We start from the raw sequence: 27,269 nt of genomic DNA on the forward strand, positions 1-27,269 counted from the left end.
CATTCCTCCAGGTCTCAGAGTTCCAACTCCCTAAGGATGGGGAGGGAACACGGGCCGGATGTATCACTCAGGGTTCTGACTTCCCCCTTTCAAGACAAAGACATTTGAAGATTTGCTTTTATTGGAAATGTAGATTTATAGACAGAGGAAAGACAGATCTTCCAACTGCTGGTTCACTCCCCAAATGGCCACAATGGCCGGAGCTGAGCTGATCCAAAGCCAGGAGCCAAGAGCTTCTTCCAGGTCTCCCACATGCGTTCAGGGTCCCAAGGCTTTGGGGCCGTCCTCCACTGCTTTCCCAGGCCATAAACAGGGAGCTGGATGGGAAGCGGAGCAGCCGGGATTAGAACCAGCGCCCATATGGGATCCCGGCGCTTGCAAGTGGAGGATTTAGCCATTGAGCCATCGCGATGGGCACAGATTAAAGAAAAAACGAAATAATCAGCAGCCGAAGCCCTCGAGAGGACGGGAAAGCGCTTGAGGAAAGGACCCCAATCCTACGACAGCACCCCTATACACGCCACACCGCGGCCGCCCCGTTAGGAATCTGCGGATCCCGTTACAAAGGCCGGAGGAAGAGACACTTCCCCGACTCCTCCGCCTAGGAGGCGGCACCGGAAGTGCGTCACGGGACGGGTGGGAGAGCTGTCCCGAGTGCGTCCCACACCGGACTTCCGGACGCCCGAGCCTGACGTCGGCCTTTGCCAAGATGGCGGCGGGCAGTGGCGGCGCGGGCGGCCAGGCCAGGAAACGTGATGGCGATTCCGGCTTCCTGGGGCTGCGGCCCACCTCGGTGGACCCGGCGCTCAGGCGGCGGCGGCGAGGCCCGAGAAATAGGAAGCGGGGCTGGCGGCGGTTGGCCGAAGAGCCGCTGGGGCTGGAGATCGACCAGTACCTGGAGGACGTGCGGCTGCAGGAGCGCACGAGCGGGTGCGTGGGGGCCGGGTCGGCGGGCAGGTTGCGGGGCCGGGGCATCTGGGGTCGGCGGGCAGGTTGCGGGGCCGGGGCATCTGGGGTGGGGCGGGCAGGTTGTGGGGTCGGGGCGTTTGGACTGGGTGGGCAATTGAGGGATGCCCGGGCTGAGTGGGCGGGTAGGTTATGGGGGTCTGGGCTTTTAGAGGTGTGCAGGTTGTGGGGACTGTTGCTTTCGGGGCTGGGTGGGTGGGCAGGTGCATGGGGGCGGGACACCGGCTGTGCCTGTTGCCGCCAAGGCGGGGTGCTTGGATAAAGGCAGGTGTACTCAGGGACAGAAGGTGTTTGAGTGGAGGGCATCAGTGCGTGTCCTGTGTCCGCTGCATCTTGGTCCTGTGCGCCGAGGCGGGGCTCAGCGGCCGGCCCGGCAAGGTGCTGACCCCACTGCACCTCGGTGGCTCTTGTCTGCATCTCAGGGGTTTGTTGTCCGAGGCGCCCGATGACAAGCTCTTCTTCGTGGACACTGGCTACAAGGAAAAGGGTGAGACGGGGCGAGGGGCGAGGAGGGGGCTGTGGCGGTGACCCTGAATTCCAGGAGCAGGCAGTGGTGTGGCGGGGGGTGGGGTGGAGACTGCTAAAAGGTGGTCTGAGAAACTGAAAGTGAGGCCGCCCTGTCGCCCTGGGCGGGAGAGTGGAGGGGGCTGGGGGGCTGCACGGATAGGAACTAACTTGGGGGGAAAGAAGGCAGCATGAGCCAAGATGGGGGAGCGGTTGCAAGGCTGGGCTTGGGCTGAGAAGGAGCAGGAGGTCCTGCTGTGCTGTCCACGAGCCTCTTCCTGGGGTTGCCTGCCGTCTCGCCCCGTGGCCGTGCAGAGCTGTGGGGACTGGGAGCCTCCGGCGCCCGGCTGGGCCTGAGCCTTGTCTGCCCTCCTCTGCCAGAGCTGAAGAGGAAGAGGAGGAAGGCCCTGCTGCTCAAGAAGCCGCTGCGCGCCGATCTGGTCCTGGAGAACACGTCCAAGGTCCCAGCCCCCAAAGAGTGAGTGTCCCCCCAGATCCCGGCACCACAGGCCTTGCTGGGCTGCGCAGGGGGCCCGGAGCCAGAGCTGGGCTGTGGAGAGCAGATGGGGGAGGGGCCGGAGGGGTGGGCTCCTGGTGATGCTGCGGGCCGCCTAGGGCCGGGGGGGGGGTCTCAGAAGGAGGCCTGGCTGTGTCTCAGGTGGTCACTTGTTCCCCTCCTGCCCCCTACCCAGTGTCCTCGCCCACCAGGTCCCCAACGCCAAGAAGCTCAGGCGGAGGGAGGAGCTGTTGGAGAAGCTAGCGGCGCGAGGCGAGCTGCCACGGGAGGCTCGGAAGGCCCAAGCCCGCCTCCGCCGCCCTCCTGCACCCAAGGCCCAGCCGGGGCCTCAGCAGGCCGCGGAGCGGCCCTTCTATGACCTCTGGGCCCCCGACAGTGAGTGTCTCACACCACTGACAGACACTGGCCCCACTGGTGCAGGTGGCACACCACACCAGAGCCCATGTGGGAGGGATTGTCCTGGGTGATGGTCCAGGGCTGCTGCCCATTGGTGTCCCGTCTCCTGCCCCAGCCTAGGGCGTCCCCGCTGTTGAGCCTGTGTGGTCACTGTAGCAGGAGTCCTGGGGCCGCAGCCCCGTCGTGGGCCACTCAAGAAAGCCTCGCTGTCCCCACAGACCCCCTGGACAGGCCCCTGGCTGGCCAGGATGAGTTTTTTCTGGAACAGACCAAGAAGAAAGGCGTGAAGGTGAGTGTGGGAGGGCACCCTGGGGGCAAGGTCTGCCACGCCAGGGACCCCATCCCAGGATGGCACCTAGCCTGTCTGCCGCTTCTGGGGAGGTGGCGTGTGAGCCCTGTGGCTGTGGAATCTGGATTTCCCCAGGGATCTCTTGGGCTGCCAGCCCCAAACCTTTGGGTTCTGAGGGTCCTTGGGTACCCCCCTTCTGAAGGCCCTATCTCTGGGCGTGGCCACGGGGGTGCACACCTGGAGACCTAGCCCAGATCACCTGTTGGCTTTGTCTCCCTAGCGTCCGTCGCATCTGCATATCAAGCCTTCCCAGGCACCTGCCGTGGAGGTGACAGCTGCAGGAGCCTCCTACAACCCCACCTTCGAAGACCACCAGGTATCCACACCCCTGGCTGGCCTAGAGCTTGCACTCCTATGGGGGACACAGATGTTGTCAGAAGGGTTGGCTGGCTGCGTGTGCAGAGGGCTGGAGTGGAGAAAGCTCCTCTCAGCTTGCTACCCTGGGGTGGGAGGGCAACCCTGGCGTCTGGGAGCCCCCCCTTCTGAGTCACTGTCGTGGCCTTATCATCTCAGTGACTGGGACCAAGGCAGAGTTCCCTGTCAGGTTCGTGGTGCCTGTGTAGGAAGCAGCCTGGCCTGTCTGTGACCTGGGGGGCTGTGGGGCCGGTCCACTGAGCATGGCTTGGGCTGCCCTGTGGGCTCTGGTTTATCACCCAGCCTGTGCCCTTCCCAGGGAGCACCTCTGTGGCTTGGGGTGACTGTGTTTATGGCACCCTGCTGTCCCTGACAACCTGGAAGGATGTCCTGGTCCCCTGGTGGTAAAAAAGCCAGCTAGTGTAGCAGCAGCCCCACCTCCAGGCGCGGGCAGGATGGGCTTGGGGCACCCTGGGGCTGGGGATGGGGCGCAGCCGGCTCGGAACCTCCCTCACCCCGCTGTTTGCAGAGGCTGCTCCTGGCCGCCCACGAGGTGGAGCTGCAGCGGCAGAAGGAGGCGGAGAAGCTGGAGCGGCAGCTGGCCCTGCCCACGGCGGAGCAGGCCGCCACGCAGGTGAGCCCGCTGCTGCCCACGCACACCCATCCTTGCTTGGCCCTTGGGCTTCAGCCCTGACCTAGGCCTGCACATGCTGATACCCCCACAGGAGTCGGTGTTCCGGGAGATGTGCGAGGGGCTCCTGGAGGAGTCGGATGAGGAGGGGGAGCCTGGCTGTGGTGAGGACCCTGAGTCTGGGGCCGCTGAGGGCTTGTCTGCCCCTGCCCGCCTCGCCACTGGCGAGAGGAAGACGGAGCAGCAGCGGCGGCGGGAGAAGGTGGCGCGTGCGCTGGTGAGGCCTGGCTCGGGGTTGGGAGGCGGGGAGGGAACCCCAGGGCAGCCAGCACTCATGGTGGCTGCCCATCCTGCCCCCAGAGGGCACAGCAGGCCATGCTGCGGGCTGCTCGCCTGCGGCACCAGGAGCTCTTTCGGCTGCGTGGGATCAAGGCCCAGGTGGCACGGCGGCTGGCGGAGCTGGCACGGCGGCGTGAGCAGCGGAGGGTGCAGCGGCTGGCAGAGGCGGACAAGCCCCGCAGGCTGGGGCGGCTCAAGTGAGGCCTGGGCGGGGTCCCGTGGGTGCAGGGAGCCCCTTCTGGGAAATACCACCCCGCAGCCCGGGCTTTCGCAGGGCTGACCCCTGACTCCACACCATCCCACAGGTACCAGCCCCCCGAGATTGATGTGCAGCTCAGCTCGGAGCTGTCTGACTCGCTGCGGACCCTGAAGGTGCGGGCGGGGCAGGGTGGGGTGGGGGGCAGGACCCTGTGCCCTGTGATGACACCATCCTTGCTCCCCGTGTGCCCCCCGGGGCTGTGGGTGACACCTTGGCTGCCCCGGACTGGGCCAGGTGGGCCAGTGTCCGGGGGCTGAGGGCACAGGGTCCTGGGGGGATGCCTGAGCTCCCTGCTTCCTGGGCCCTTCCTACAGTCAGGCCTGGGAGACCGTTCCCATCGGTCCCTGCTTTTCCCAGCACCCGTCTCTTCTCCAGTCCCCGGGGGGTTTTCGTAAGGCTCCAAGCAGACCCTACCACTCCCCGTCTCCCGCGCCCTCTGGGCCAGCCTCTGGGCCAGCAGGCCCCTTAGTCCTCCCCTTGAGCTGAGGCCAGGGGAGCCTGGCGGAGATGGGGGCTGCCCCTGTGCCCTGCTGAGGCCCACATGTGTCCCACAGCCCGAGGGCAACATCCTCCGCGACCGGTTCAAGAGCTTCCAGAGGAGGAACATGATCGAGCCGCGGGAGAGAGCCAAGTGAGGGCCGGGCAGGCGCGGCGTGGGGCGGCATGGGGGCGGCGTGGGGCAGCGTGGGGCAGGGCGCCCAGCTGGCGGGGCCATGCTGACCACCATGTCCCCTTCCAGGTTCAAACGCAAGTACAAAGTGAAGCTGGTGGAGAAGCGAGCGTTCCGCGAGATCCAGTGAGTGGCGTGGGGGTGCTGGCCAGGCAGGGGCAGTGGGAGGAGGAGGGCGGCCAGAACCCCCAGAATGGAGGAAGCCAGATGGCGGGGTGGGGACAGGTGAGCCCCATGCAGGCGCCCCTCAGTCCTGCTGTCCATCCGCAGGTTGTAGCTGAGCCCGTGGCGGGCCGCCTTCTCCAATAAAGTGCCTGTGACAGCAGCTTGGGTTCTGCGCCTGGCTTGACCCTCCCGCGGGCACAGCATTTCCCTGGGTCCCCCGTCACAGCATGGGACATTGAGCGGCTCTGTCCCCGCCCCCACAGGCCTGAAGTGAAGCTGGCCGAGAGACACGGGGGGAGTGGGCGCCGCTGCCTCCTGAGGCGGTCAAGGCAGCTCTTCCATGGCATGTGGTGGCCCTGTGTGTGCTCTGGGCCTGTCGAGGCGCTGGCAGCAGGGGCAGTCAGGCCTGGAGTTGCATCAGAGTCGGGTGGGGGGGGAGCGGGTGACAGCTTGGCTTAGGCTGCGCGTGGGCACAGGGTGCAGGGGGCTAGCACTCTGTTAGTGTTCCAAAAGTTTCCACATTGTCAGGTCAAAGGCTGGATCTCCCTGGGGTGCTAACTTCACCAGTAGCAGGGGTTCCCCAGATTGTCAAGAGCTTCAGGTGCCCACACTCTGCAAGGCCTGGGACTAGTGATCAGGTGGAGGCTGGCAGAGGGCAGGCCCTGGGTAGGCACCCCACAGCAGAGCAGCACCGGGCAGCTCTGGCCGGGGACCACAGCCAGCATCCCGAGGTCGGGCTGGGGACCACAGCCAGCATCCCGAGGTCAGGCCGGAGCTGCGGCAGGCATGTGGGTGGTGGCGGATCCCAGGCGCCTGGCTTGAGTTGTGGTCCTACTTCTGGTCCAGTTTGCAGCTGCTGGGCAGCCGGGCAGGTCAGGGTGGCTGAGCCTGCACATGCGTGCTTGGGGCAGGGGATGCGTGGGCAGCTGGAATCCTGACGTGTGTGGGGGCGCTGCCCTTCCCACCGCTGATCTCACTCCTGGGAATACGGCTGAAGGAAGCGGCCAGGAAGACGAGGGTGAGCACAAAGCAGAGGCCGCTCGGGGGAGAATGGGAGGAAGTGGTGCTGGGCTCGGAACGGGCTGGGGCCGCACGCGGGCAAGCCTGCGGACGGAGCAAACAGGATGTGCTGGGAGCCGCCTCCCGGAAGCCGCAGCTCCGTTAGCCCGCCCCATGCAGCTGTGATTGCACTGAGCAATTCAAGACCCTGGCGGAGCTGGCTGCTGAGGGGCTGCTCTGCAGAGGACAACAGGACGAGTGGATGCTGTTCCCAGGAGCGACAGTCACTCAGATGCCCACAGCAGTTGGGGCTGGCCTGGCAAGCCATCTCTAGGGATCCCCAGTCTGCAGGCCCTGAGCCTGAGGGACCGGCCCAGGCTTCTTGCTGTGCTGTGCTTCCTGCTCATGACTGCCTGCTGGGAGGTGGCAGGTGATGGCGTGAGCACTGGGGTGCCCGCCACCCACACGCAAGTCCCAGCCCCAGTCCTGGCCCCACCTTGGGAGTGAGCCCGTGGGGAGGAGCTCTCTGTGTGTGCCTTCTGCCTTTCAAGTACATAGGAATAAAGTCAGGATCTGGCGGTGGCCTGGCTCTTCTGTCTCCCGTGTCTTCCACAGGACTCCCTTCGGGCCCTGGACTCTCACTTGTCATTCCAGGGTAGTGTGTGTGCACCCAGCAGGCTGGGGTCGTCGGGGGATCCCCAGCGGTGACGCAGTCCGAGAGGGGACACTCAGGCTTCCAATAGCCAATAGAATCCCGGGGCCTGGGCTCCCCGGAGGCCTCCTGACGAGGCCCCGAGCTTGCTGTCTGGCGTTGGCTGACTGAACCTCAGCCTCTGCATTGGAGGGGGTGATGGGTGTGCCCAGCCTGGCAGGAGGGGCGAGCGTTCCCTGCTGGGAGGGGTTCAGAAGGGCCAGGGAGGACCACCAGCATCGGGGTGCCATCTGGTTATGGTGATAGCTGTGGCTTCTGGGAGGGGCCGAGGCACCCTAAGGTGGATGCCTGGTGATTGGTGTGTGTGTGCTGAGGGTCTCGAGTGTGCCGAGCCTCGCCCCACAATGGTGTCGCAAGTGGTGGGGCTTTATTTACCTCAAGGTCTTGCTTAGTTGATAGGGTGTGCTGCAGAGAGGGCCTGCCTGCTTCGCTCCCCAGAGGCTGCAGTAGCCAGGCGGGGCCGGTCTCAGTCCTCAGCAAGGCAGCCAGCCTCCCCCACAGCCACAAGGTGCAGGAGGGCAGAAGGCACAGTGCTTGAGGGCCCTCCCCAGTGTGTCACCCACCTGCCCATCCTCCACCTGTCCACCCACTCATTGCCAAATCCACACATCCCTCCATCTATCCGCCTGTTCTTCCAGCACTTGCCCATTCTCACATCCGTCACGGACACAGGGTGGAGCAAGGGTCCAGAAGCCATCACGCTGTGGGGTCCACTCACAAACGGATCTGTGTCAACACAGACCCAGGGGGCGGTGACCTGGGCCCCTGCAGGCAAGAACTCCCCAGGCACTGGAGTGACTGGTGTCTTGATCTGGGAAGAACCCACTGCAGGGTTCTACTCCTCACTGTGTTGGACAAGCAAAAGCCTGGCTGGCCAGGACAGCCTTACTGTGGGGGCTGTTGGTAGATGTGTGTCGGGGTCCCCCTCAAAGCTCCCAGACTCCTGGGGGTACTTAGTCCTCTGTAGCCTGCACCCACACATGCTTCCTCTGGGTGCTCCAGTCGCTGGACCAAGCCATGCCAGACTCTTGCAGCCTTGGGGCGGCGTGCTTCCTGCAGACCTGAGGCCTGGCAGGAACTCAGCGGCCGTCTGGAGAATTCTCCCATCCGCCAAGGAAAAGCATCTATAGGCCAGATTTCAACAATCAGAAATCTGGCATTTAAGAATGCAATGGGCTTAACAGCCAAGGGCTCCTCTAGGACAGGAAGTGCAATCCACCCCTTTCCCCGCCTGGAATCTGCAGCCCTGAGAGATAAGCTTATCTCGGGACAGGAAGATAAGACCTCATGGTGAGAACAAATGGATCCATTGGCTTTCCTGTCCCGCAGGGGGCTTTTGCTCAGTTCAGATAAATGTGAACTTCAGACAGTCCAGGGAGGATGGTTGATGTTCCCACATCCATTGATTCAATGGGAAGATGCTGAACCTGCTGGGTGGGCTTATGTGCTGACGATGTATGGAGTGCCCTCGTGTGTGTGTGTGTGTGTGTGTGTGTGTGTGTGTGTGTGTGTGAGAGAGAGAGAGAGAGAGAGTGTGTGAGGGACTCGCTGCTTCCCTGCTAGGCTCAGAGCAGGGAAGAGGACAGAAAGTCTCAGGGTGCGTGTCCTACTGTGTGCTGGGGTGAGGGGATGGGTCAGAAAGTCATTGGGGTGGGAGAGCGAGCCTGAGGTTCTGTGTTTGAAGATTTTATTTATTTATTTATTTTGGAAAGGTAGATTTACAAAGAGAAGGAGAGACAGTTCTTCCATCTGCTGGTTTACTCCCCAAGTGGCTGCAGTGGCTGGACCTGCCTGAGCTGTCCTGGAGCCAGGAGCCAGGAGCTTCCTCCAGGTCTCCCACATGGGTGCAGAGTCCCAAGGCTTTGGCCATCCTAGACTGCTTTCTCAGGCCACAAGCAGGGTGGGAAGTGGAGTAGCGGGGAAATGAACTGACGCCCATATGGGATCCCTGTGCTTGCAAGGCAAGGATTTAGGCACTGAGCCACTATGCCCAGCCCTGCCTCGATTTTTATAAAATATGTGGGAGTGGGGCGGGCACAGTGCCTCACTAGGCTAATCCAGCACTGGCATCCCACATGGGAACAGGTTCAAGTCCTGGCCACATCATTTCCCACCCAGCTCCCTGCTTACGGCCTGGGAAAGCAGCGGAAGATGGCTCATGTGCTTCGGCCCCAGAATCCACGTGGGAGACCCAGAAGAAGCTCCTGGTTCCTGGCTTTGGCATGAGCCCAGCTCTGGCCTCTGCAGCCATCTGGGGAGTGAACCAGTGAGTAGAAACTCTCTCTCTCGGGCTCTCCTTACCTCTGTAAAAATCCTTCAAATAAAAATAATCATAAAAAGAAACAGAAAAACCCTGCATGAGAGTGGCTGCCCCGTGTGTGCCTGGCCAAGCTAGGGGCAGGTGGTGGGCGAGGCGCGCTAGTGACCCCTGGTGGCCATGAGGTTGTAGGGCTGAGAGGATTTGCAGTTTGAACATCTTTTATATCTCACTTCTGCAAACGACCCCATCTCTCCCCCTGCTGTGGGACAGAACTTGATTCCATAGGATGGTTCCTAGCGGATTTTCTCACTGAGGCTGGAACACAGCAGAACCTGCGCCGTGGTCTGGGTTTTATTATTAGTGTTTTTTTTTCCCTGTCAGTTCTAGTGTGGACCTACTGTTCAGCTGGGCCCCTACAGCTTGGCTGGAATACAGCAGAATAAACGACTATCAAAGCAGACCTGGGTGCCCAGTGCAATGGCTCAGTGGCTAAATCCTTGCCTTAGAAGTGCCAGCATCCCATATGGGCACCGGTTCATGTTCCAGCTGCTCCATTTCCATCCAGCTCCCTGCCTGTGACCTGGCAAAGCAGTGAAGGACGGCCCAAAACCTTGGGACCCTGCACCTGCCTGGGAGACAGGCTCCTGGCTGCCGGTTTTGGGTCAGTTCAGTCCCAGCCTTTGTGGCCATTTGGGGAGTGAACCTCTGTAAATCTGACCTGCCTTTCCAATAGAAAGAACTAAATCTAAAAAAAAAAAAGACGATGACTTGAGGGATGGCGCCGTGGCAAGGTAAAGCTGGCATCTGTATGGGCACTGATTTGAGTCCTGATTTGGGTTCCCTGCTAATATTCCTGGGGAAGCAGTAAGGGTGGCCCAATGCTTGAGCACCTGCACTCACGTGGGAGACCTGGACGAAGCTCCCGCCTTTAGCCTGGCCCAACCCTGGTCGAGCGGCCATGTGGGGAATGAAGCAGCAAGTGGAAGATGTCTCCCTCTGTAATTCTGAGTTCAAATAAATGAGAAAAATCACTCTTCAAAACAAGGAGAGGAAAGAGACGTGGTGGTGGCCAAGATGCCCCAAGGCCTTAATCCAGGGACACGCAGAGTAAGTCACAAGGAGGCACTGCTATAGGACAGGTGGGCACCTAAATCAGGTGTTGGAGGCACCGGGCCATGCCTCATGGAGGCTCCAAGCCAAGCGCTGGGCTCCAAGCCTGCCCCGCCAAGCAGCGGGCTGAGCTGCTTCCCCAGCCTCGGGCAGTGCGTCCTGGGGCTGCCCACGCACCAAACGAGCCTGCATGCGGAGGTGTCCCCTGCAGGAGCCAGTGTAGCAAACGGGTCCCGGGAATCCACACTGGGGAAGACGTCTTCCCTCCCTCGATGCCCACAACAGCCTGGCCCCAAACCAGGCCAAAGCCAGGAGCGGGAGCTTGCTGTCCCCGGTGGGAGGGCACGTCAGTCCCCGTGGCCATGTTCTCGTCACCTCCCCGAGGACCCGGGGGCTGCAGGTGCGGGCCAGGGTACACGTCATGACATCCATTTTCCAGGCCGGGTAACTGAGGTTCCAGGATCCCCCCTGAGCGCCTTTGCAGTGCGGGGCGCAAAGGGGGCCTGCATGGAGGCGACATCCGGGACCCGTAGGTGGACTGGCCCTCGGGGCCGTCTCCCTCCGTGCACCTCATCCCCTTCGGGCTGTACCATTCCCTCAGAGGGGGATCTGGGTGGGGCCGCGCAGAAGGCTCTCCCGGGACCCCCTCTATTGGGATGCCCTCTGGTCCATCACGGGCTACAGGAAGGGTGACTGCGTGGGAGCCTGGAGGTGGCGGCTTGCGGGGTGCTCGTCTCGCGGTCGGGTCCCCCTCGGCCTTTCGCTGTCCCCTCCGGCGGCGTTGGTTCGCGCCGGGGACGGTGGACGCGCGGCCTGGTGCGTCCGGGGTGCACTCCGCTTCGGCTCCCGCACACCCCGCGCTCCCCGCGTCCACTGCCGCTCGCTCGTGCTCTGCGCCAGCTCCGCGGCCGACGCTGCGATCCCCGGCCATGGCCCTCTCCGTGAGAGTCGTGTATTGGTAAGCATGGGCGCCCTGCGCGCCGACGGAGCCGGGGGTCTGGTGGCCAGGTGGGACGCACGCACAGGGAACGGGTCCTCCCTGGCCGCCGGGCCCGGGGCCGTCCACACAGGCGCTGTCGGGAGCCTCATCCTGGAGCAGGAGGGGGAACCTCGGCCCCTTTTCGCCCTCGTTTCCCCTTCCGCCAGTGTATACGCTGAGCGGCCACTGGGTGGGGCGCCTGGAGTCGCTCATGTTCCAGAAAGTTCCTGCGTTTGGCAGAGCTTTGAATGGGGGCCTTGCAAGCCTGAGGGGTGTGATGGAGGCCCATGGCCGCTAGCCCCACGCCTCTCCTGGTCTCAGTTTCCCCGTATGGCGTAAGGGAAGGGGTGGCCTTACCAGTTACAGCGTCCCCCCAATTCCTGAGGCCCCGAAAGAGAAGGGAAGTTAGGGGCCCTCGCCCTTTGTTCATTCGCCTGGCTCCTAGCACTGTGCTGGTATGCAGTAGGTGCTTAAAAAACGGCGATTCAGTGGATTTCCCGCCCCCGTTAAGTGTCTGGCCGGAGTGGGGCACTGGCCAGTCAGGTGCAAACCAGGGACAGCTGGGACCAGGGTGGCCGGGGATGCTCCCCTGGACCAAGGTGGGGGGCACTGTGCACTGGTGGGCCCCACCATCCCCAATGCCTAAATGGCTCTGGCAGGTGAGGGATACGGGAGGGGGGAGTTTGAATTTCCTCCTGGAAGTGGGGGGCGGGGAGTGCTACCTCGTTCCTAACCCCGCTTCTCCCTTTCTCCGGCCTGTGCCCGCCCTCTGCCTGGCTGGGGTCCCTCCTCTCCCATCACCCGTACCCTCTCCTGGACTCCCCCAGTGGTGCTTGAGGCTACAAGCCCAAGGTGAGCAGGTGGGGGTGGGGGCTAGGGCGGCCACAGCCTTGGCCTTGGCACCCTGGGTGGTGACCTTGTCCAGGTCGTGACCTCTCACCCCACCTTCAGTATCTTCAGCTCAAGAAGAGGTTGGAAGATGAGTTCCCAGGATGCCTGGACATCGTGAGTCTGGGGACCAGGAGGGGCTGCAGGCGTAGGAGGGAGGATGGGTCAGCTGTGCGCCCCAGCCCCCCACCATCTCCTTCCCCTGGGGGTCCTCAATCTCCCCTTCACTCCGCAGCGTGGCGAGGGGACTCCCCAGGTCACCGGATTCTTTGAAGTGATGGTAGCCGGAAAGTTGGTCCACTCCAAGAAGGTAAGGCTGCTTCCCGCCCATGCTAGCCATGCCCACCTCCACCCCTGCGGTGTGGGGCTGGCACTGGGACCCCAGCTGACCCAGCCCCCTTCCTCCGCAGAGCGGTGATGGCTACGTGGACACGGAGAGCAAGTTTCTGAAGCTGGTGGCTGCCATCAAAGCCGCCCTGGCGCAGGGCTGAAGGCCCTGAGGGCAGAGGTGAGGCCCCCTCCCACCTCCACATCCCAGGGGTGGCCCAGAGCCTGCGGGGCAGCAGGACGTGCTAGAAACCCAGCACTCTGCCCCTGGGACTCTGGGAGCTTGTGGTCCTGGCCGGAAACCCCATCCCAGCCCCTGTGCAGCCATCAGTCCGGAGACTGCTCCCCACCTCCTGTGTTAGCGACAGAATTCCCACTCCTGGCACTTCCCTCAGAACCCAAGAACATTCTAGAACTCACCCCCACTCCACCACGTTAGACCCCACGGGCAGTTCAGGAATATTCTAGAAATAGGGCTTCACTCTGGAACTGACCACCTGCCCCCAAAGCAACCCCAGAACTGGCTCAGCTGCCCCAGGACCCTGTGGATTCCCAGCCCGGTCCAGCCCGGGGACAGGCTGGAACCAGCAGCACCTCCGTGCTGGGATTGCTGAGATCTGGCGCTGAGCCGGTTGCTGGGTTATGACCCAGGGCGCTGCAGAGGAGGGAGAGCTGGGGCTGCTGGCTGTGCAGGCCTTGCAGGCCGGCCTGTTCTGCCTGTCCCTGCCCCGCTCTGCCTGGCCCGGCCCCGCTCCGCTCTGTCTGGCCCGGCCCAGCCTGCCTCATCCGCGCTTACTGTGGATCTGGCCAGGCACGTCTGAGCGTTCCTCAAAAAAGAAATGTGTCCCCCTAAGTAAAGGAAACAATGAATACATAATTCAGGAACTGGGTAACTTCTGGGATGTGTGCCTGAGGTGGCCAGGCCAGGGCAGGGCATTGTCACACCCACCCCGTCCCTTGTCAGTGGTCAGCGTGGCAGCCCTGCACCCTTCACCCTGCGTTCGCCTGGTGTGAGGGTCATCCAGCATTGACCAAAGTGGGACTTTTACCCAGGGCTTGGTCACAGAGATGTGGCCCAAGGCCCCGTGAGACTCTCCCAGGGCAGAAGGGCTCCTGTGCACGGTGCGGAGGGCCAGGTGGGCACGCGTGGGCATGGTGGCCAGCAGCCCCAGACATCCGCCCAGCACTCGGAGCCGGCTTTAGCCACACCCGCACACGGATACCAGCTGCTGTCCGTTGTGTGTCGTGTGTCGCAGCTGACCTCTGGCCTGCCTGACCCCCAGCTTGACCTTGTCCTTGCACACATGGACCCCCTCGGCCCCTTTCTCTCTCCGCAGTCCAGGGACCTCGACTGGCCCCCCTCGGCCCGTTTCTCTCTCCGCAGTCCAGGGACCTTGACTGGCCCCCCTCGGCCCGTTTCTCTCTCCGCAGTCCAGGGACCTCGACTGGCCCCCCTCGGCCGCTGTTTCATGATGGGAAGAACCGAAATGTCTACGGGACGCCTGGTCTTTCCCTGAAGTTCCTGCGGCCGCCGTGTGGGGCGCAGGTGGACGCCCCTGGGCCCTGCCCCTCTCCCCTCACCCCTGTTTTCCATCTGCCTCCAGCTTCCCTCCCAGAGGGAGATCAGCAGAGAAGGGGTGGGAAGGACAAGTCTAAGGTTGTAGCGCTGGTTGCGACGATTCCCAAGCCAATAAACATTGGATGAACAGAAGCCTCTGTGTGTGGCCCCGTGTCCCGCAACAGCTCTAACACTGCCCAGGAGGACGGGTGCAACCGCGATAGAAGATTGAAGGGCAGACATCTCCCTTCCCCTGGCTCACTGTCCCTGCCTCCCCCCAGCATGCCCACGGCAGCCGGGCTGGGCCAGGCTGAAGCCCCAGGAGCCCCAGCTAGATCCGCCCCATGGATGGCAAGGAGCCGGATGGGAGCAGAGTAGCCAGAACCCCTACCACTGCTCTGCAGCAGCATGGGGGTGCCCCAAGCCACATCCGCTATATCACAAGTCCTGCTCCAGGGATGTGAGGTGCAGCAAGATGGAGGCTGCCTGGCCCTGGACTCACCGGCACGGGTGGTAGTCTGCTGGGGCCGTCTGTACCAGTGGCAGGCACACAGGGCTGCGAAGTAGCAGGGTGTCGCCTCAGCAGGTGGGAGGCCACACAGTCCCAAGGTTGGGGTGCAGGTGGGAGTCCTCTGGGCTGCAGGTGGCCGCCTCCTGCCCACGTCCTCGGTGGTCCTCCCTCTGCAGGGCACCACCCTGAGCTGCCATTATCATGTGGCAGGTGTGGCAGGTGGTGTCTGGTGGAGTCCACCGCCTGCGTGTTCACGTATTTGCAGTGCAGCATCATAAATATAGAACTAGTCCCAGACTCAGGAATGTTTAGGCAGCCCAGGTTCTGGTCTCAGGACGCCACCAGGAGCTTCTGTGGTGGCTGCTGGTGTGCCCAGTGTGACGGGAGCCGTTTGGAACAGGTGCCGCAGGGTCAGCATGGAAGGTTGTGTTCAGGGCTCAGTGAGTCTCCTCCCACCCACGCCAAGTCCCCTGCCCTGTGACCCTGCACTTCTGCTCTCTGAACTGCGTTGAAACGCATAACTGGCGCAGGGGCTGGAGATGTGACCAGCCAGGTCGTACAAATACAGTGTGTTTTATTACTTGACGCAGATGGCTGCTTAACCCGTGATGCCACCATGCCCGCCCCCGGCTCGGAGTCCTATGCCAACGGGCCCAGAGTGTGGCGCAGCAGGTCAGCCGCAGCGTGTGCCCCGGCATCTCAGGTGGACACTCATCCCAGTCCGAGTGGGCTGCTCCACCTCCAATCCAGCTCCTTGCTGATACGCCTGGGAAAGCAGCAGGACGTGGGCCCAAGAGTGTGGGCCCTTGCATCCACCTGGGAGGCCTGGAGGAGGCTCCTGACTCCTGGCTTCACCTACCTGGCTCCAGCCATTGCAGCCATCTGGGGAAGTGAACCAGGCAGGGGATCTGTGTAACTGTGCCTTTCAAATAAGTCAATCTTTTAAAAAAAGATTTATTTATTTTTATTGCAAAGTCAGATGTACAGAGAGGAGGAGAGACAGAGAGGAAGATCTTCTGTCCAATGATTCACTCCCCAAGTGGCCACAACGGCCAGTGCTGTGTTGATCTGAAGCCAGGAGCCAGGAAACTTCTCCAGGTCTCCCGTGCAGATGCAGGGTCCCAAGGCTTTGGACCGTCTTCAACTGCTTTCCCAGGCCACAAGCAGGGAGCTGGATGGGAAGTGGAGCAGCTGGGATTAGAACCGGTGCCCATATGGGATGCTGGCACGTTCAAGGCGAGGACTTTAGCTGCTAAGCCACTGTGCTGGCCCCATCAGTTAATCTTTAAAAAGATAAGTTCAAAGCCAGGGAGAGCCAGATCACAGAGCAGCCAGAACGCCCGTGATCCCGCCGGCCAGTCAGCCTCATGCTTTGGGGTCTGGACGGTGTCCGCCTGCCCTGGGGTGGCCACACCACATGACACAAGGGTCTTTAGTGGTGTTGGATTGTCATGGGCTCTTTTTTTTTTTTTTTTTTAAGAATTATTTATTTTTATTGGAGAGGCAGATATACAGAGAGGAGGAGAGACAGAGAGGAAGATCTTCCGTCCGATGAGGCATTCCCGTGGTCACAACAGCCAGAGCTGAGCCAATCCGAAGCCAGGAGCCAGGAACTCTTCTGGGTCTCTCAGGCGGATACAGGGTCTCAAGGCTTTGGGCCGTCCTCGACTGCTTTCCCAGGCCACAAGCAGGGAGCTGGATGGGAAGTGGGGCCGTTGGGATTAGAACCAGCGCCCATATGGGATCCCGGTGCGTGCAAAGCAAGGACTTTAGCCGCCTGGCTGCCGCGCTGGGCCCTCAGGCCTGGGTTTGACCTCATCCTAGCAATAGGCCGCTGCCACCTCAGGCATCAGTGCTGGCTCCAAAGCTGGAAGAAAGGAAGGTGGGTCTTGGGTCCCTCTCCATTTCTGGTTTTATTTATCTATCTTAATAGATCTTTGTGTCCTGGCTGCTCCACTTCCCTTCCCTCTCCGTGCCTGTGGCCTGGGAAAGCAGTGGAGGACGGCCCAGAGCCTTGAGGACCCTGCACTCACAAGGGAGACCAGGAAGAAGTGGCCTTGGCTCCTGGTTTCAGATTGGCTCAGCTCCAGTTAATGCAGCCATTTGGGGAGTGAACCAGCAAATGAAGGTTGTTTCTCTCTGTCTCTCCTTCTCTCTACAAATCTGACTTTCCCATTAAAAAAATAAAGGGAAAAAAAGAGTGCGGATTCTCTTTTGAAGACATTGGCCTTTGGGGTCAGAAATCTGGACAGGCTGCATGTGAGCCCTTGTCTGCCCTGGGTTCCTCGGTGGGTGTCTGACCCTCAGCGGGGGTCGTCTGGAGGGGCAGCGGGGGCTCCCGTGATCCCCAAGCGGTGTGGTGCCCTAACCCTCTGTCCCGGGACCTGATTCTCTCCCAGCCCGGCCCAGGGAACATTGGAGCATTTGCTGCCCATGGGACCAGCGCAGGGCAGTAGGTGCTGTGAGTGGCCACACGGGGGCAGCCGAGCGCCAGCCCTGTGGGCAGCCGGCTGAAGTCAGGCGCCATCTGGACACTTGGTCATCGGTCAGAGACTTCACCTGCTGTCCAGCACCCTGTTGGACACCTGTATTGCTATTTTTGCAGGGGGACGTGAGCGGAAATTCTCTACCGTGTTCTGCTTGTGTGTTTTCACATGCAGAAATAAGCCCAGGGCACTGGACATAGCAAGAGACCTCACTGCAGCCAGCATCTTAAGCAGACTTTATTTTTCTTTATGATTTATTTATTTATTTTTATTACAAAGTCAGATATATAGAGAGGAGGAGAGACAGAGAGGAAGATCTTCCGTCCGATGATTCACTCCCCAAGTGGCTACAGCAGCCGGAGCTGAGCCAATCCGAAGCCAGGAGCCAGGAGCCAGGTGGTTTTTCCAGGTCTCCCACACAGGTGCAGGGGCCCAAGGCTTTGGGCCGTCCTCGACTGCTTTCCCAGGCCACAAGCAGGGAGCTGGATGGGAAGTGGAGCTGCTGGAATTAAAACCCGCGCCCATATGGGAACCTGGTGCGTGCAAGGTGAGAACTTTGCCATGAGGCTGTTGCGCTGGTCCTTGAGCAGACTTTATTCGTAAGGGGCGACATTGGGCTTACGAGGGACTGAGGGGACGGCGCAGCCGCTGCGGGCCTCGGGGAGCACCTGGGCCACGCCCCGTGCTGTGTGCCATGCTATTGCAGACCGCAGAGCTCACGGACCCACGCTGTTCTCATTATCAGTTTTGTGTTCTTCTGCTCTGGGTCACACTTGGCTAACTTCTCTGCTGGGGCTCCTCCCAGCTGTGTCTTGGACCTTCCTCGGTTTCCCATGATCGTAACAGTTTCCAGGGACACTGACCAGGATCTCCTCTACTGTTGCTTTTCTGTCAAGCACACAGGGTCTGGGGATGGGAGAGGAGACCGCAGAGGGGTGGCGTCGCTCCCTGCACAGGTGTTGTGCCTTAGGTATCCCGTCGTCAAGGACACCTGCCTGGCCGCCTGGGAGCGGTAGTGCTGAGATGCTCCTGTTTGTCAGGCCGTTCTCTCTGCAGGTCCCTGCATGTGACTCTCCTCCTGTCCAGTCCCGACTGCTCACCTGTGGCTGCCGAGGCTCAGCGAGGTGGCGTGGCTTGCCCCAGGTCACACAGCGGATCCCGGGGTGCCACCCTGGAGGAGTCTCCCTCATAGAAATAGAGCGGGAGAAGGCTGAGGTGCAGGAAGGGGAAGAGAAGGGATGTGGACTGGGGGGCGGGGCGGGGTGGAGACCAAGGATCCAGATGGCAGGTGGAGGACAGTGACACAGGACAGCCTCGTGTGCTGCCAGGGTCAAGGTGCTGGCTTGGTAGGTGTCTCCAGCCTCCGTTTCAGTCTGAAAGCTCCTGGTGTGTGCGTGGGGGGCCAGGAAGGAGGGACTGAGAGATGCCCCCCCCCCACCAGCACCTGCTGCTGTAACTGAGTTCTCAGCCACTCAAGAGGCTGTGCAGGGGGCTGGGGGGAGGGGCAGGCGTCTGTCGAGATGTCCCATGTCCTCTTCGGCTCCCCCGTGACCTGCTGAGTGTCTGCAGACACTGGCCTGGCCAGCCTGTTCTAAGAGGATTGGACCAGGTGGGCAGTTAGAGCAGGTCAAGTCCAGGGAGGGGCTGGGGGGGAGGGGCTGTGCAGGGATAAGGGCAGAAATGCCAGTGGGGACGTTTCCTGGAGCTCCCTAAGGCAGGTCACACTTCCCCCACCCCCTACATGCAGGGGTGAGGCCAGGGCTCCCTGGCACATCCAGGTGTGTATGTGCGTGTTGGGAGATGCAGGGGCGGGCTGTCTGCCCAGGACGGTGGTCACACACGCTCACGCCTAGGGTCTGCTCCTCCGAGGCTGCTGGGGGGTGGCCTGGTTTTCACAGCTGGAAAGCCCTTGTCTCCGTGTCCTTGTCTTGCTGCCCCTTGCTCTCCTCTCCCTAGCCCTGTGTCGCGTCACCGGCCTTCAGTGTCCCTTCGGTCTCTCTGAGGACCAGGAGGGCTCCTCCCCGTGTCCTGGCGGTCCACACCCCCCACCCCGCCCCACCCAGGCCCCCTCACATGCTCTTCCAAAGCTCCACTAATTCCCTGGTGCTGAGCAGGGGCCGGCCCTGGCCTAAGAGGATTGCAGCTCTGATCACTCAGGGAGCCCAGAACAGGGTCAGAGCATCAGCTGGAGGGTTGGGGAGTGGCAGCCAGCATGGACGCAGAGAGGAGCCCCCAGGCCTGAAACACATGCTTGGTGGGTGCAGACCCGGCTGTGCCTGACCCTTGTCTTTATGACCAACTCAGAGCGTCTCTGTAACCTTCCTCACACCATACACAATCATCTCTACAGGACTTAGAATCCTGAATGTAGGGCCCCATGCTGGGGCACATAAGATGAACCTACCGCTTGTAGCATAGGCATCCCATGTGGGTGCTGGTTCATGTCCCGGCTGCTCCATTTCCCATCTGGCTCCCTGCTTACAGTTTGGGAAGGCAGCGGAGGGTGGCTTGAGGGGTTGGGACCCTGCACCTGCATGGGAGATACGGAGGAGGTTCCTGGCTCCTGGCTTCGGACTCGCCCAGCTCTGGTCCGTCAGGGCCATTTGGGAAATGAGCCAGTGGATGGAAGATCTCTTTTTTTAAAATTTTATTTTCTCTTAAATATTTATTTATTCTTACTTGAAAGGCAGATTCACAGAGAGGGAGGAGAGAGAGAGGAGAGAGAGAGATCTTCCACCTGCTGGTTCACTCCCCAAGTGACCACAATGGCCAAAGCTGAGCCGATCCGAAGCCAGGAACCAGGAGCCTCTTCTGGGTCTCCCACACGGGTGCAGGGTCCCAAGGCTGTGGGCTGTCCTCCATTGCTTTCCCAGGCCACAAGCAGGGAGCTGGATGGGAAGCGGAGCTGCTGGGACAGGAACTGGTGCCCATATGGGATCCCAGCGCATGCAAAGCAAGGACTTTGCCGCTAGGCTACTGTGCCAGGCCCCATAACTTTCAATTTCAAGAGTAGGTGAAGATCCTTGGGTGACTGTCTTTAGAATTTAAGAGATGTGAACCAGGATAATGAACTTTTTTTTTTTTTTTTCAGAGAGAGAGATCCCTCGTGCTGGCTCACTTCCCAGAGACCCTCAACAGCACACAGGGTCGCGTGGTCTGAGCTCACACCCTCCTGTCACAGCCAGGACACTCTGGTCTTCTTCCTTTTAAAATACTCACTTATTTGTTTACTTTTTGTTTGTCTGAGGGCTGGATCACAGAGAGAGGGAGAGAGCTTCCTTCCGTCCATTGGTTTATTGTCCAAATGACCACAGTGGCCAGGGCTGGAACAAGCTGACACCTCAGTAATATCAAACTTGAAAGAAAGATTATGGGGGGCGGGCCAGTGCTGTGGTGTGGTGGATTAAGTAGCTGACAGTCACGGAGAATACTAGATGGGCACTGGCTCAAGCTCCAGCTGCTCCTCTTCCAATCCAGCTCCCTGCTAATGGCCTGGGAATTCAATTGAGGATGACCCAACATGGGAGACCTAGAAGAAGTTCCTGGCTTTGGATGGGCTCTGCCTGAGCCGTTGTGGCCACCTGGGTAGCGAGCCAGCAGATGGTAGGTCTTTCTCTGTCTCTATCCTTCTCTCTTTCTCTGTAACTCTTTCAAATAAACACATGAATCTTAAAAAAAAAAGCGTGGAGCCACAACCAGGGCTTGAACCGCTGCTTCGATGTTCATGCTGGTGTTAGCAAGTGGTTCGACCCATTGTGGCGTAAGCTCTCTTATTCCTTTCCTTGCACGACTGGTTATACTGTTACACTACATCCTAGGCATTTGCGTACACGGTGTGTAGTCAGTTTGCCTGTTTCTGAGAGCAAATCCTGCCATGACTTCGGCTGAGATGGCTGACAGGGAACGTTAGCTGTGAGGGTTGAGGGGGCTGGTTTTCCAATCCATGAACATGGTATACAGTGCACCTAACTCCAGTTCACCCAAACGCCCACAGCAGCAGATGCTGCACAGGGCTGAGACCCAGGGAACTCAGTGTCCACTGCCTATCCCTGCTGCCACCTGAGGTGGGCAGTGGTGGTGAGTATCCACAGGAGGCTGGAGTCAAGGAGGCAGTGGCCAGGTCCAAATCTCGGCACTGCCCTGGGAGATACGGGCGTCTTCATCACTGCCTCCGCTGGACAAGCATTTGAAAGAAACACCAGATTCTCTGCAGGGATCTGACGTGGGGCTGAGGGAAGGTGCTGGGGGACAGGGTAGAGCTCCAGGTTTCTGCTGGACCGTGGTGTGGAGCAAAGAAAGCACCTATCCCAGCCTAGATCACTGTCCCCCCCTGCCCCCGGCATCTCCCACCCCACCCGGGAGAAGGCTGCAGTTCTGGTGGAGTTGTGTACGACAGCACAGCCCTCTCCTCCATGGGCCCATCTGTCGTCTCCCTGCTCTGGGGTGGTGGAGCGGGAGGGGGAGGCAGGGGGTGGCATGGGGACAGAGGCCTGGTCCTGGGGATTGGCTTCTCCCATGAGGCCCTCCGGAGGTGTCCCCCTCCCTTTCTGTGTGTCACCCTAATGAGAGCTGCCCTGAATTCCCAGCTGGCCTTAATGTCTTCCCTGCAGGAGGCTCTGGGAGGGGAGATGGTTGCCTCTGCAGAGGCACAATGGCCGCCAGAAGAGAGATTCCTGCCTGTGTTCAGCCATGTGTGTACACGCATGCATGTGTACGTATATGTATTTGGAACTAGAGCAGACCCACAGGGGGACCAAGAGCCCAGGGAGATGTTAATATCCAGAGAGAGAAAAATTCAGAGACAAGGCAAGGAAGATGGGGAGTAAGGGTCAGAGAGAGGTGCCTGGAGACGGGGGTGGGGGGATACAGGGGGCTGGAATCCCAGGGGGAGTTAGAAGGAAGCAGGGAGGCTGAGAAGGGGTGGGAGTGGGGTCAGCGTGTGGCTGGCCTGGAGCCACAGGCAGGCAGTGGGGGACAGGTAGGGACCTAGCCCAGGGAGGGAGGGAGAGAGGCGGTGTGTTTGTGGGGAGACAGGGACGGACACAACATAGCTGGAGTTACAAGCAGGCTGTTTGTGGAGGGAAACCCGTAGGACAGGGACAGAGAGGGCGGGCTTGTCAGCATGGGGGATGGGGGGCACAGTGGAAGGAAAGGAGAGGTACAGAGGCCCTGATTGTGAGTGGTACACTCTGAAAGTGAGAGAGAGAGAGAGGTGGTGGAACCCAGAGTGAGGCAGAGACCAACACAGAGGGAGCTGGGAGGACCAGGGTGTGTGGGAGAGCCCCCGATGCCCTGGTTTTCCCAAGCATCTCTCAAGAACATCCATGCTTCTCTCAGTCTTGGTGACAAAGCCATGGCTGGAGGGGCACCAGTTAGATACCAGCAGGGATTTCCCGAGGGGCGGGTGGGAAGGGCTTGGAGCCCAGGCGGGAGCAGGAACATGCCCCATTCTCCCCTCCCTATCCCTGTCCCCATTAGCCGAGATGTTGGAGGAGGGGCGGCGGGGGAATGAGGCAGATGGGTCCCCCCTCCACCCGTCCAATGTCACCTCCCGCTGTCCAGTAGGTCCCCCCACCTTAACGGCAGGGATTACCCCAAAGATCCAGGCCACAACGTGTGAGTGACATCACTCCCCACCATCCCACCCCCTGCCCAGTCCCGCCCAGGGCTTAAAACTGGCCCGCGGGAGGGGACCTGTTTCCTTTTGCTTTGCTGCCACCAACTCCTCTGGCAGGACCTGGGCCAGCTGGGGGCGCGGAGGTCGGGCCCTGCCTTGTAAGGGTGAGTCAGAGCAGGTGCGCGGGTGAGGCAGACGTGGGACAGGGGGACCCTGGCCAGAACGGTACTGTGGAGGAGGAGGAAGGCTGGGTTTGTCTTGGCCAGGGCTGTGTGGGTGTCCAGGGCCCAGGGCATGGGCTCAGTCTGCAGCAGGAGGGGGCACCGTCATGTACCCGGGGACCAGCCCTGGGTGGGCTCTCCATCTTCCATGCAGGGCTGGGTGAGCTGAATGCCCACTGCTGCCTGGCACGTCACTCGTCTTTGGGTGTCTACCTGCCAGTGGCCAGTATCTCTCTCTCTGTCGCCCATCTGCCTTGCGGGGGACACTGGGAGCCGGGGTCATGTCACAAGCCTGTCACTTGGCTCTTCATGTCCCCTCTGGGGTTCCAGCCCTTTGCACCCCACCTCCTCCCTGGACAGAGGAGCCCGGGGCACTGCAAAGACAGGGTGAACATGGCCTAGCTGAGGGTGTCTCTTCAAGGGCTGGCCTTGGGCCTGGGGTCAGGGAGGAAGTGGCCTCCTTCTGCTTCTGGGGAGCCCAGGTAGATTGCAGAGGGTCCAGCGAGAGGCCCAGGAGATGAGGGTTCTGTCCACTGGCCATCTGTGTGGTCCTTGGACCTGGTGGGTTGTTCTCTCTTTGCCTATTCTCGGCTTCTCTTGCCTGGGAAGTGAATCTCAGGGCTCCGGGGTGTGTGACGGGACTGGGGGCTGTGCTGCATGGGGCCTCGGTTTGTCCCTCTGTGTAATGGGGCCCAAGCCGGGAGCCTTCTTGCAGGAAGTTTCCTCCCTCCCTGGTCACGGTCCCCTGAGGTCATGGTTCCCCAGGTCCTGGGTACAGGCACTGAACAGCTGGCAACCCTTGTGTATCCTTAATGTCATCTCTTCAGGTCCTCCCCTGAGGCAGCTGTGGGTGCACAGGGCCCAGCAGAGAACTCAGTGGCTCAGGTGCACATGAGTGATCCGGTGGGCTCTTGGGTGGGGCAGCCTGCCAGGTCCGTCCCTCCCGCCAGACCCGGGGCTCAGGAACCAAATTCAGCAACTCTTTCCCATCTCCCCGCCCCGCGACACCGTCAGCACCACGGTCAGTTCCCAAAGCCGACTGGTGATCTTGGCCGGCTGGGCCCAGGACTTGGGGGGAGCCGGATCCCCGGTGTCCGCTCCTGGGAGCATACGGGGAGGTCCACCCGTGTTTCCCTTGGTGCTTGTTGCTCCTAGCTTGCCGTCCACTCCCCTTCAGCTCCTCCATGACCCTCTTCCCTGTGATTGGCTCTGGTCCCACGCAATTCCCCCCACAGACCCCTGAGACCCCAGCTTCCAGGCCAGCCTTTCTTGCTGCAGGAGCCTCTCCTCCCAGGTCTGACTCAGCCGGACGAGCCACCTCTGCCTCCTGTGACCATCACATCATATGGGAGCTGGTTCGAGTCCCGGCTGCTCCACTTCTCATCCAGCTCCCTGCTAATGGTCTGGGAAAGCAGCAGAGGGTGACCCAAGGCCATGGGTCCCTGCACCCACGTGGGAGACCTGGACAGAGTGCCAGGCTTCTGGCTTTGGCCTCACCTAGCCACAGCAGCTATTTGAGAGTGAAACAGCAGATGGAGGATCCATCTCTGTCTTTCTCTCTCTGAAACTCTGCCTTTCAAATAGAATAAACATATTCTTAAAAAATAGGCAGCTGGGACCTGAACTGGCACCTGTGTGGGATTCCAAGCATTGCAGCTGGTGGCTTTACTCTCTATGCCACAGTACCACCCTCTAAAACAAATATATATTTAAAAATGTATCTATTGGGCCTGACACAATAGCTAGTGGATAGAGTCCTCATCTTACACGCACCAGGATCCCATATGGGTGCTGGTTCACATTCCGGCAGCTCCACTTCCTATCAAGCTCCCTGCTTGTGGCCTGGGAAAGCAGTCGAGGATGGCCCAAAGCCTTGGGATCCTGCACCCATGTGGGAGACCGGGAAAAAGCTCCTGGCTCCTGGCTTTGGATTGGCTCAGCTCCGGCTGCTGCGCTCACTTGGGGAGTGAACCATTGGACAGAAGATCTTCCTCTCTGTCTCTCCTTCTCTTTGTAAATTTGACTTTCTAATAAAAATAGCTACATTTAAAAAAAGTTTATTCGTTTTCATCCTGAGAGAGAGAGAAAGCTCTTTTTATCTGCGGGTTCACTCCCCAATAGCTAAGGCAGCCAGAGCTGTGCCAGTTGGAAGCCAGGAGCCTGGAGCTCCCTCCAGCTACCCCGCGCGGGTGACAGGGCCCAATTGTTTGATCCATCGCCCGTTGCCTCTCAGAGTGGGCACTGGCTGGAAGCTGGATCGGGAGCGGAGGAGCTGGGGCTGAAACTCTGATATGGTAATGTGGGCGCCCCAGCAGCGTCTTAGCCCTGTGCCACCTGTCCCCACCCCCCACTACCTCGAGTTTTGAAAGAAATGTTTCTTGCTCATAAACACCACGTATCTTTTAAAAAATTATTTGTTTATTTTGGAAAATCAGATTTACTGAGCGAAGGAAAGTCAGACACACACACACAGAGATCTTCCATTCACTGGTTCATTACCCAAGTGGCCGCAACAGCCAATACTGAGCTGATCCAGAACTAGGAGTCAGGAGCTTCTTTTTTTTTTTTTTCAAGATTTATTCATTTCATTACAGCCAGATATACAGAGTGGAGGAGAGACAGAGAGGAAGATCTTCCGTCCGATGATTCACTCCCCAAGTGAGCCGCAACGGGCCGATGCGCGCCGATCCGATGCCGGGAACCAGGAACCTCTTCCGGGTCTCCCACGCGGGTACAGTGTCCCAATGCATTGGGCCGTCCTCAACTGCTTTCCCAGGCCACAAGCAGGGAGCTGGATGGGAAGTGGAGCTGCCGGGATTAGAACCGGCGCCCATATGGGATCCCGGGGCTTTCAAGGCGAGGACTTTAGCCGCTAGGCCACGCCGCCGGGCCCGAGTCAGGAGCTTCTTCTGGGTCTCCCATGTCGGTGCAGGGTCCCAAGGCTTTGGGCCATCCTCAACTGCTTTCCCAGGCCACAAGCAGGGAGCTGGATGGAAAGTGGAGCAGCTGGGTTGTGAACTGGCGCCCACATGGGATCCCAGTGCATGCAAGGGAATGACTTTAGCCGATAGGCTACCACACTGGGCCCATCATGACTCTTGTTGTTTTGTTGTTGGATTTCAAGCTCCTGGTGCTGGGCAGGTGCTAAAAAAACAAAAAAATCTCTCCCAGTGGAGGTGGGACTCAGCCTGTGAGAAGCAGGAGCCAGCGTCCCTTCAAATGGGAGGAAAGGAGGTGGGGATGGGGCTGAAATCTACACTGGCCACGTCTTATGCTTTCCCTTGCTTTTCAGACACTGACTGGAAGTGGTGGAAACAGTGTCCCTGTGTCCCAGAACCCCAGGGGACCCACAGGGTTAGCTGGGGAGTTGGGACTGGGGTGCAACTGGATGTTGAAATAAGTCATTTAATGCAGGCTCTCTCTCAAAAAGCCCATTTGTGGAAAGACAGAGTTAGAAGATAATGTTTATGGGCTTGGCATGATGTCTCAATGGCTAAATCCTCCACCTACAAGCATTAGGAGCCCTTATGGGTGCCAGTTCATATCTTGGTGCTCCACTTCCCATCCAGCTCCCTGCTTATGGCCTGGAAAAGCAGTAGAGAATGACCCAAAGCCTCGGGGCCCTGCACCTGTGTGGGAGATCTGGACAAGCTCCTGGGCTCCTGGCTTTGGATCAGCTCAGCTCCAGCCATTGCGGCTACTTGGGGAGTGAACCAGCGGATGGAAGATCTTTCTGTCTCTCCTCCTTTTTGTAAATCTGCCTTTCCAATAAAAAGTAAACATATATATTTAAAGATTTGTTTATTTTTATTGCAAAGTCAGATATACAGAGAGGAGAGACAGAGAGGAAGATCTTCCATCCGATGATTCACTCCCCAAGTGACCACAACGGCTGGTGCTGCACCAATCTGAAGCCAGGAGCCAGGAACCTCATCCAGTTCTTCCATGCAGGTGAAGGGTCCCAAGGCTTTGGGCTGTCCTTGACTGCTTTCCCAGGCCACAGCAGAGAGCTGGATGGGAAGTGGAGCTGCCAGAATTAGAACTGGCGCCCATATGGGATCCCTGTGTGTTCAAGGCAAGGACTTTAGCTACTAGGCCACCGTGCCTGCACACACTCACCCTCGAATTTTTTATAAAAGGTAATATTCATGCTGATGCAAAAACCCCATATTTTTGGAAATCCATGCATAATTTTATTTTTGAAAAAGATCTATCTGATTTCATTTGAAAGGCAGATTTTACAGAGAAAATTCTCCATCTATTGGTTCACTTCCCAAATGGTTATAATGGCCAGAGCTGGGCTGATCTGAAGCCAGGAACTTCTTCCAGGTCTCCCATGTGGGTGCAGGGGGGCCCAAGGACTTGGGCCATCCGCGACTGCTCTCCCAGGTACCGCAGCGGGGAGCTGGATTGGAACTAGAGCAGCTGGGACACAAACTGGTGCCTATGTG

General features: G+C 59.9%; 2 protein-coding genes and 1 non-coding gene across 5 annotated transcripts; all 3 read left to right on the plus strand.

Moving 5' to 3' along the window:
* Positions 1-676: 676 nt before the first annotated feature.
* On the plus strand, positions 677-5,310 carry NOP53 (NOP53 ribosome biogenesis factor). 2 transcript variants are annotated; one of them, XM_058674093.1, is made up of 13 exons: positions 677-930; positions 1,389-1,453; positions 1,852-1,948; positions 2,163-2,362; positions 2,602-2,672; positions 2,953-3,048; positions 3,616-3,720; positions 3,812-3,994; positions 4,078-4,253; positions 4,362-4,428; positions 4,870-4,946; positions 5,055-5,111; positions 5,256-5,310. In XM_058674093.1, exons 1-13 carry the CDS (start codon positions 710-712, stop codon positions 5,260-5,262), a joined length of 1,422 nt encoding a protein of 473 aa, XP_058530076.1. In that variant the 5' UTR covers positions 677-709; the 3' UTR covers positions 5,263-5,310. The 2 variants fall into 2 exon arrangements, with proteins under 2 accessions (XP_058530076.1, XP_058530077.1); XM_058674094.1 differs by lacking the exon at positions 5,256-5,310 and having other exon boundaries at positions 5,055-5,115.
* Positions 4,468-4,577, plus strand: LOC118757725 (small nucleolar RNA SNORD23). Its single transcript, XR_004995338.1, has one exon. It is a non-coding gene; the product is annotated as a small nucleolar RNA SNORD23 (small nucleolar RNA).
* A 5,742-nt stretch (positions 5,311-11,052) lies between the features above and the next one.
* On the plus strand, positions 11,053-14,097 carry SELENOW (selenoprotein W). Of its 2 annotated transcripts, none has more exons than XM_004599970.3 (6): positions 11,053-11,189; positions 12,038-12,062; positions 12,162-12,215; positions 12,334-12,408; positions 12,509-12,606; positions 13,857-14,097. In XM_004599970.3, the coding sequence occupies exons 1-5, from the start codon at positions 11,161-11,163 to the stop codon at positions 12,587-12,589; spliced, it is 264 nt and encodes an 87-aa protein (XP_004600027.2). In that variant the 5' UTR covers positions 11,053-11,160; the 3' UTR covers positions 12,590-12,606; positions 13,857-14,097. The 2 variants fall into 2 exon arrangements, with proteins under 2 accessions (XP_004600027.2, XP_058530255.1); XM_058674272.1 differs by lacking the exon at positions 13,857-14,097 and adding an exon at positions 13,810-13,839.
* The last annotated feature ends 13,172 nt before the right edge of the window (positions 14,098-27,269 follow it).

Source organism: Ochotona princeps, chromosome 16 (assembly GCF_030435755.1).
Source record: "Ochotona princeps isolate mOchPri1 chromosome 16, mOchPri1.hap1, whole genome shotgun sequence".
Lineage (NCBI taxonomy): Eukaryota > Metazoa > Chordata > Mammalia > Lagomorpha > Ochotonidae > Ochotona > Ochotona princeps.

What these genes read in the sequence shown, in the direction of transcription:
- NOP53 (XM_058674093.1), top strand. Translation starts at nt 710, where the DNA reads ATGGCGGCGGGCAGTGGCGGCGCGGGCGGCCAGGCCAGGAAACGTGAT. An exon ending in CACTGGCTACAAGGAAAAGG is followed by an intron (nt 1,454 to 1,851) that starts GTGAGACGGGGC and finishes CTCCTCTGCCAG; the next exon opens with AGCTGAAGAGGAAGAGGAGG. An exon ending in GAGCCGCGGGAGAGAGCCAA is followed by an intron (nt 4,947 to 5,054) that starts GTGAGGGCCGGG and finishes GTCCCCTTCCAG; the next exon opens with GTTCAAACGCAAGTACAAAG.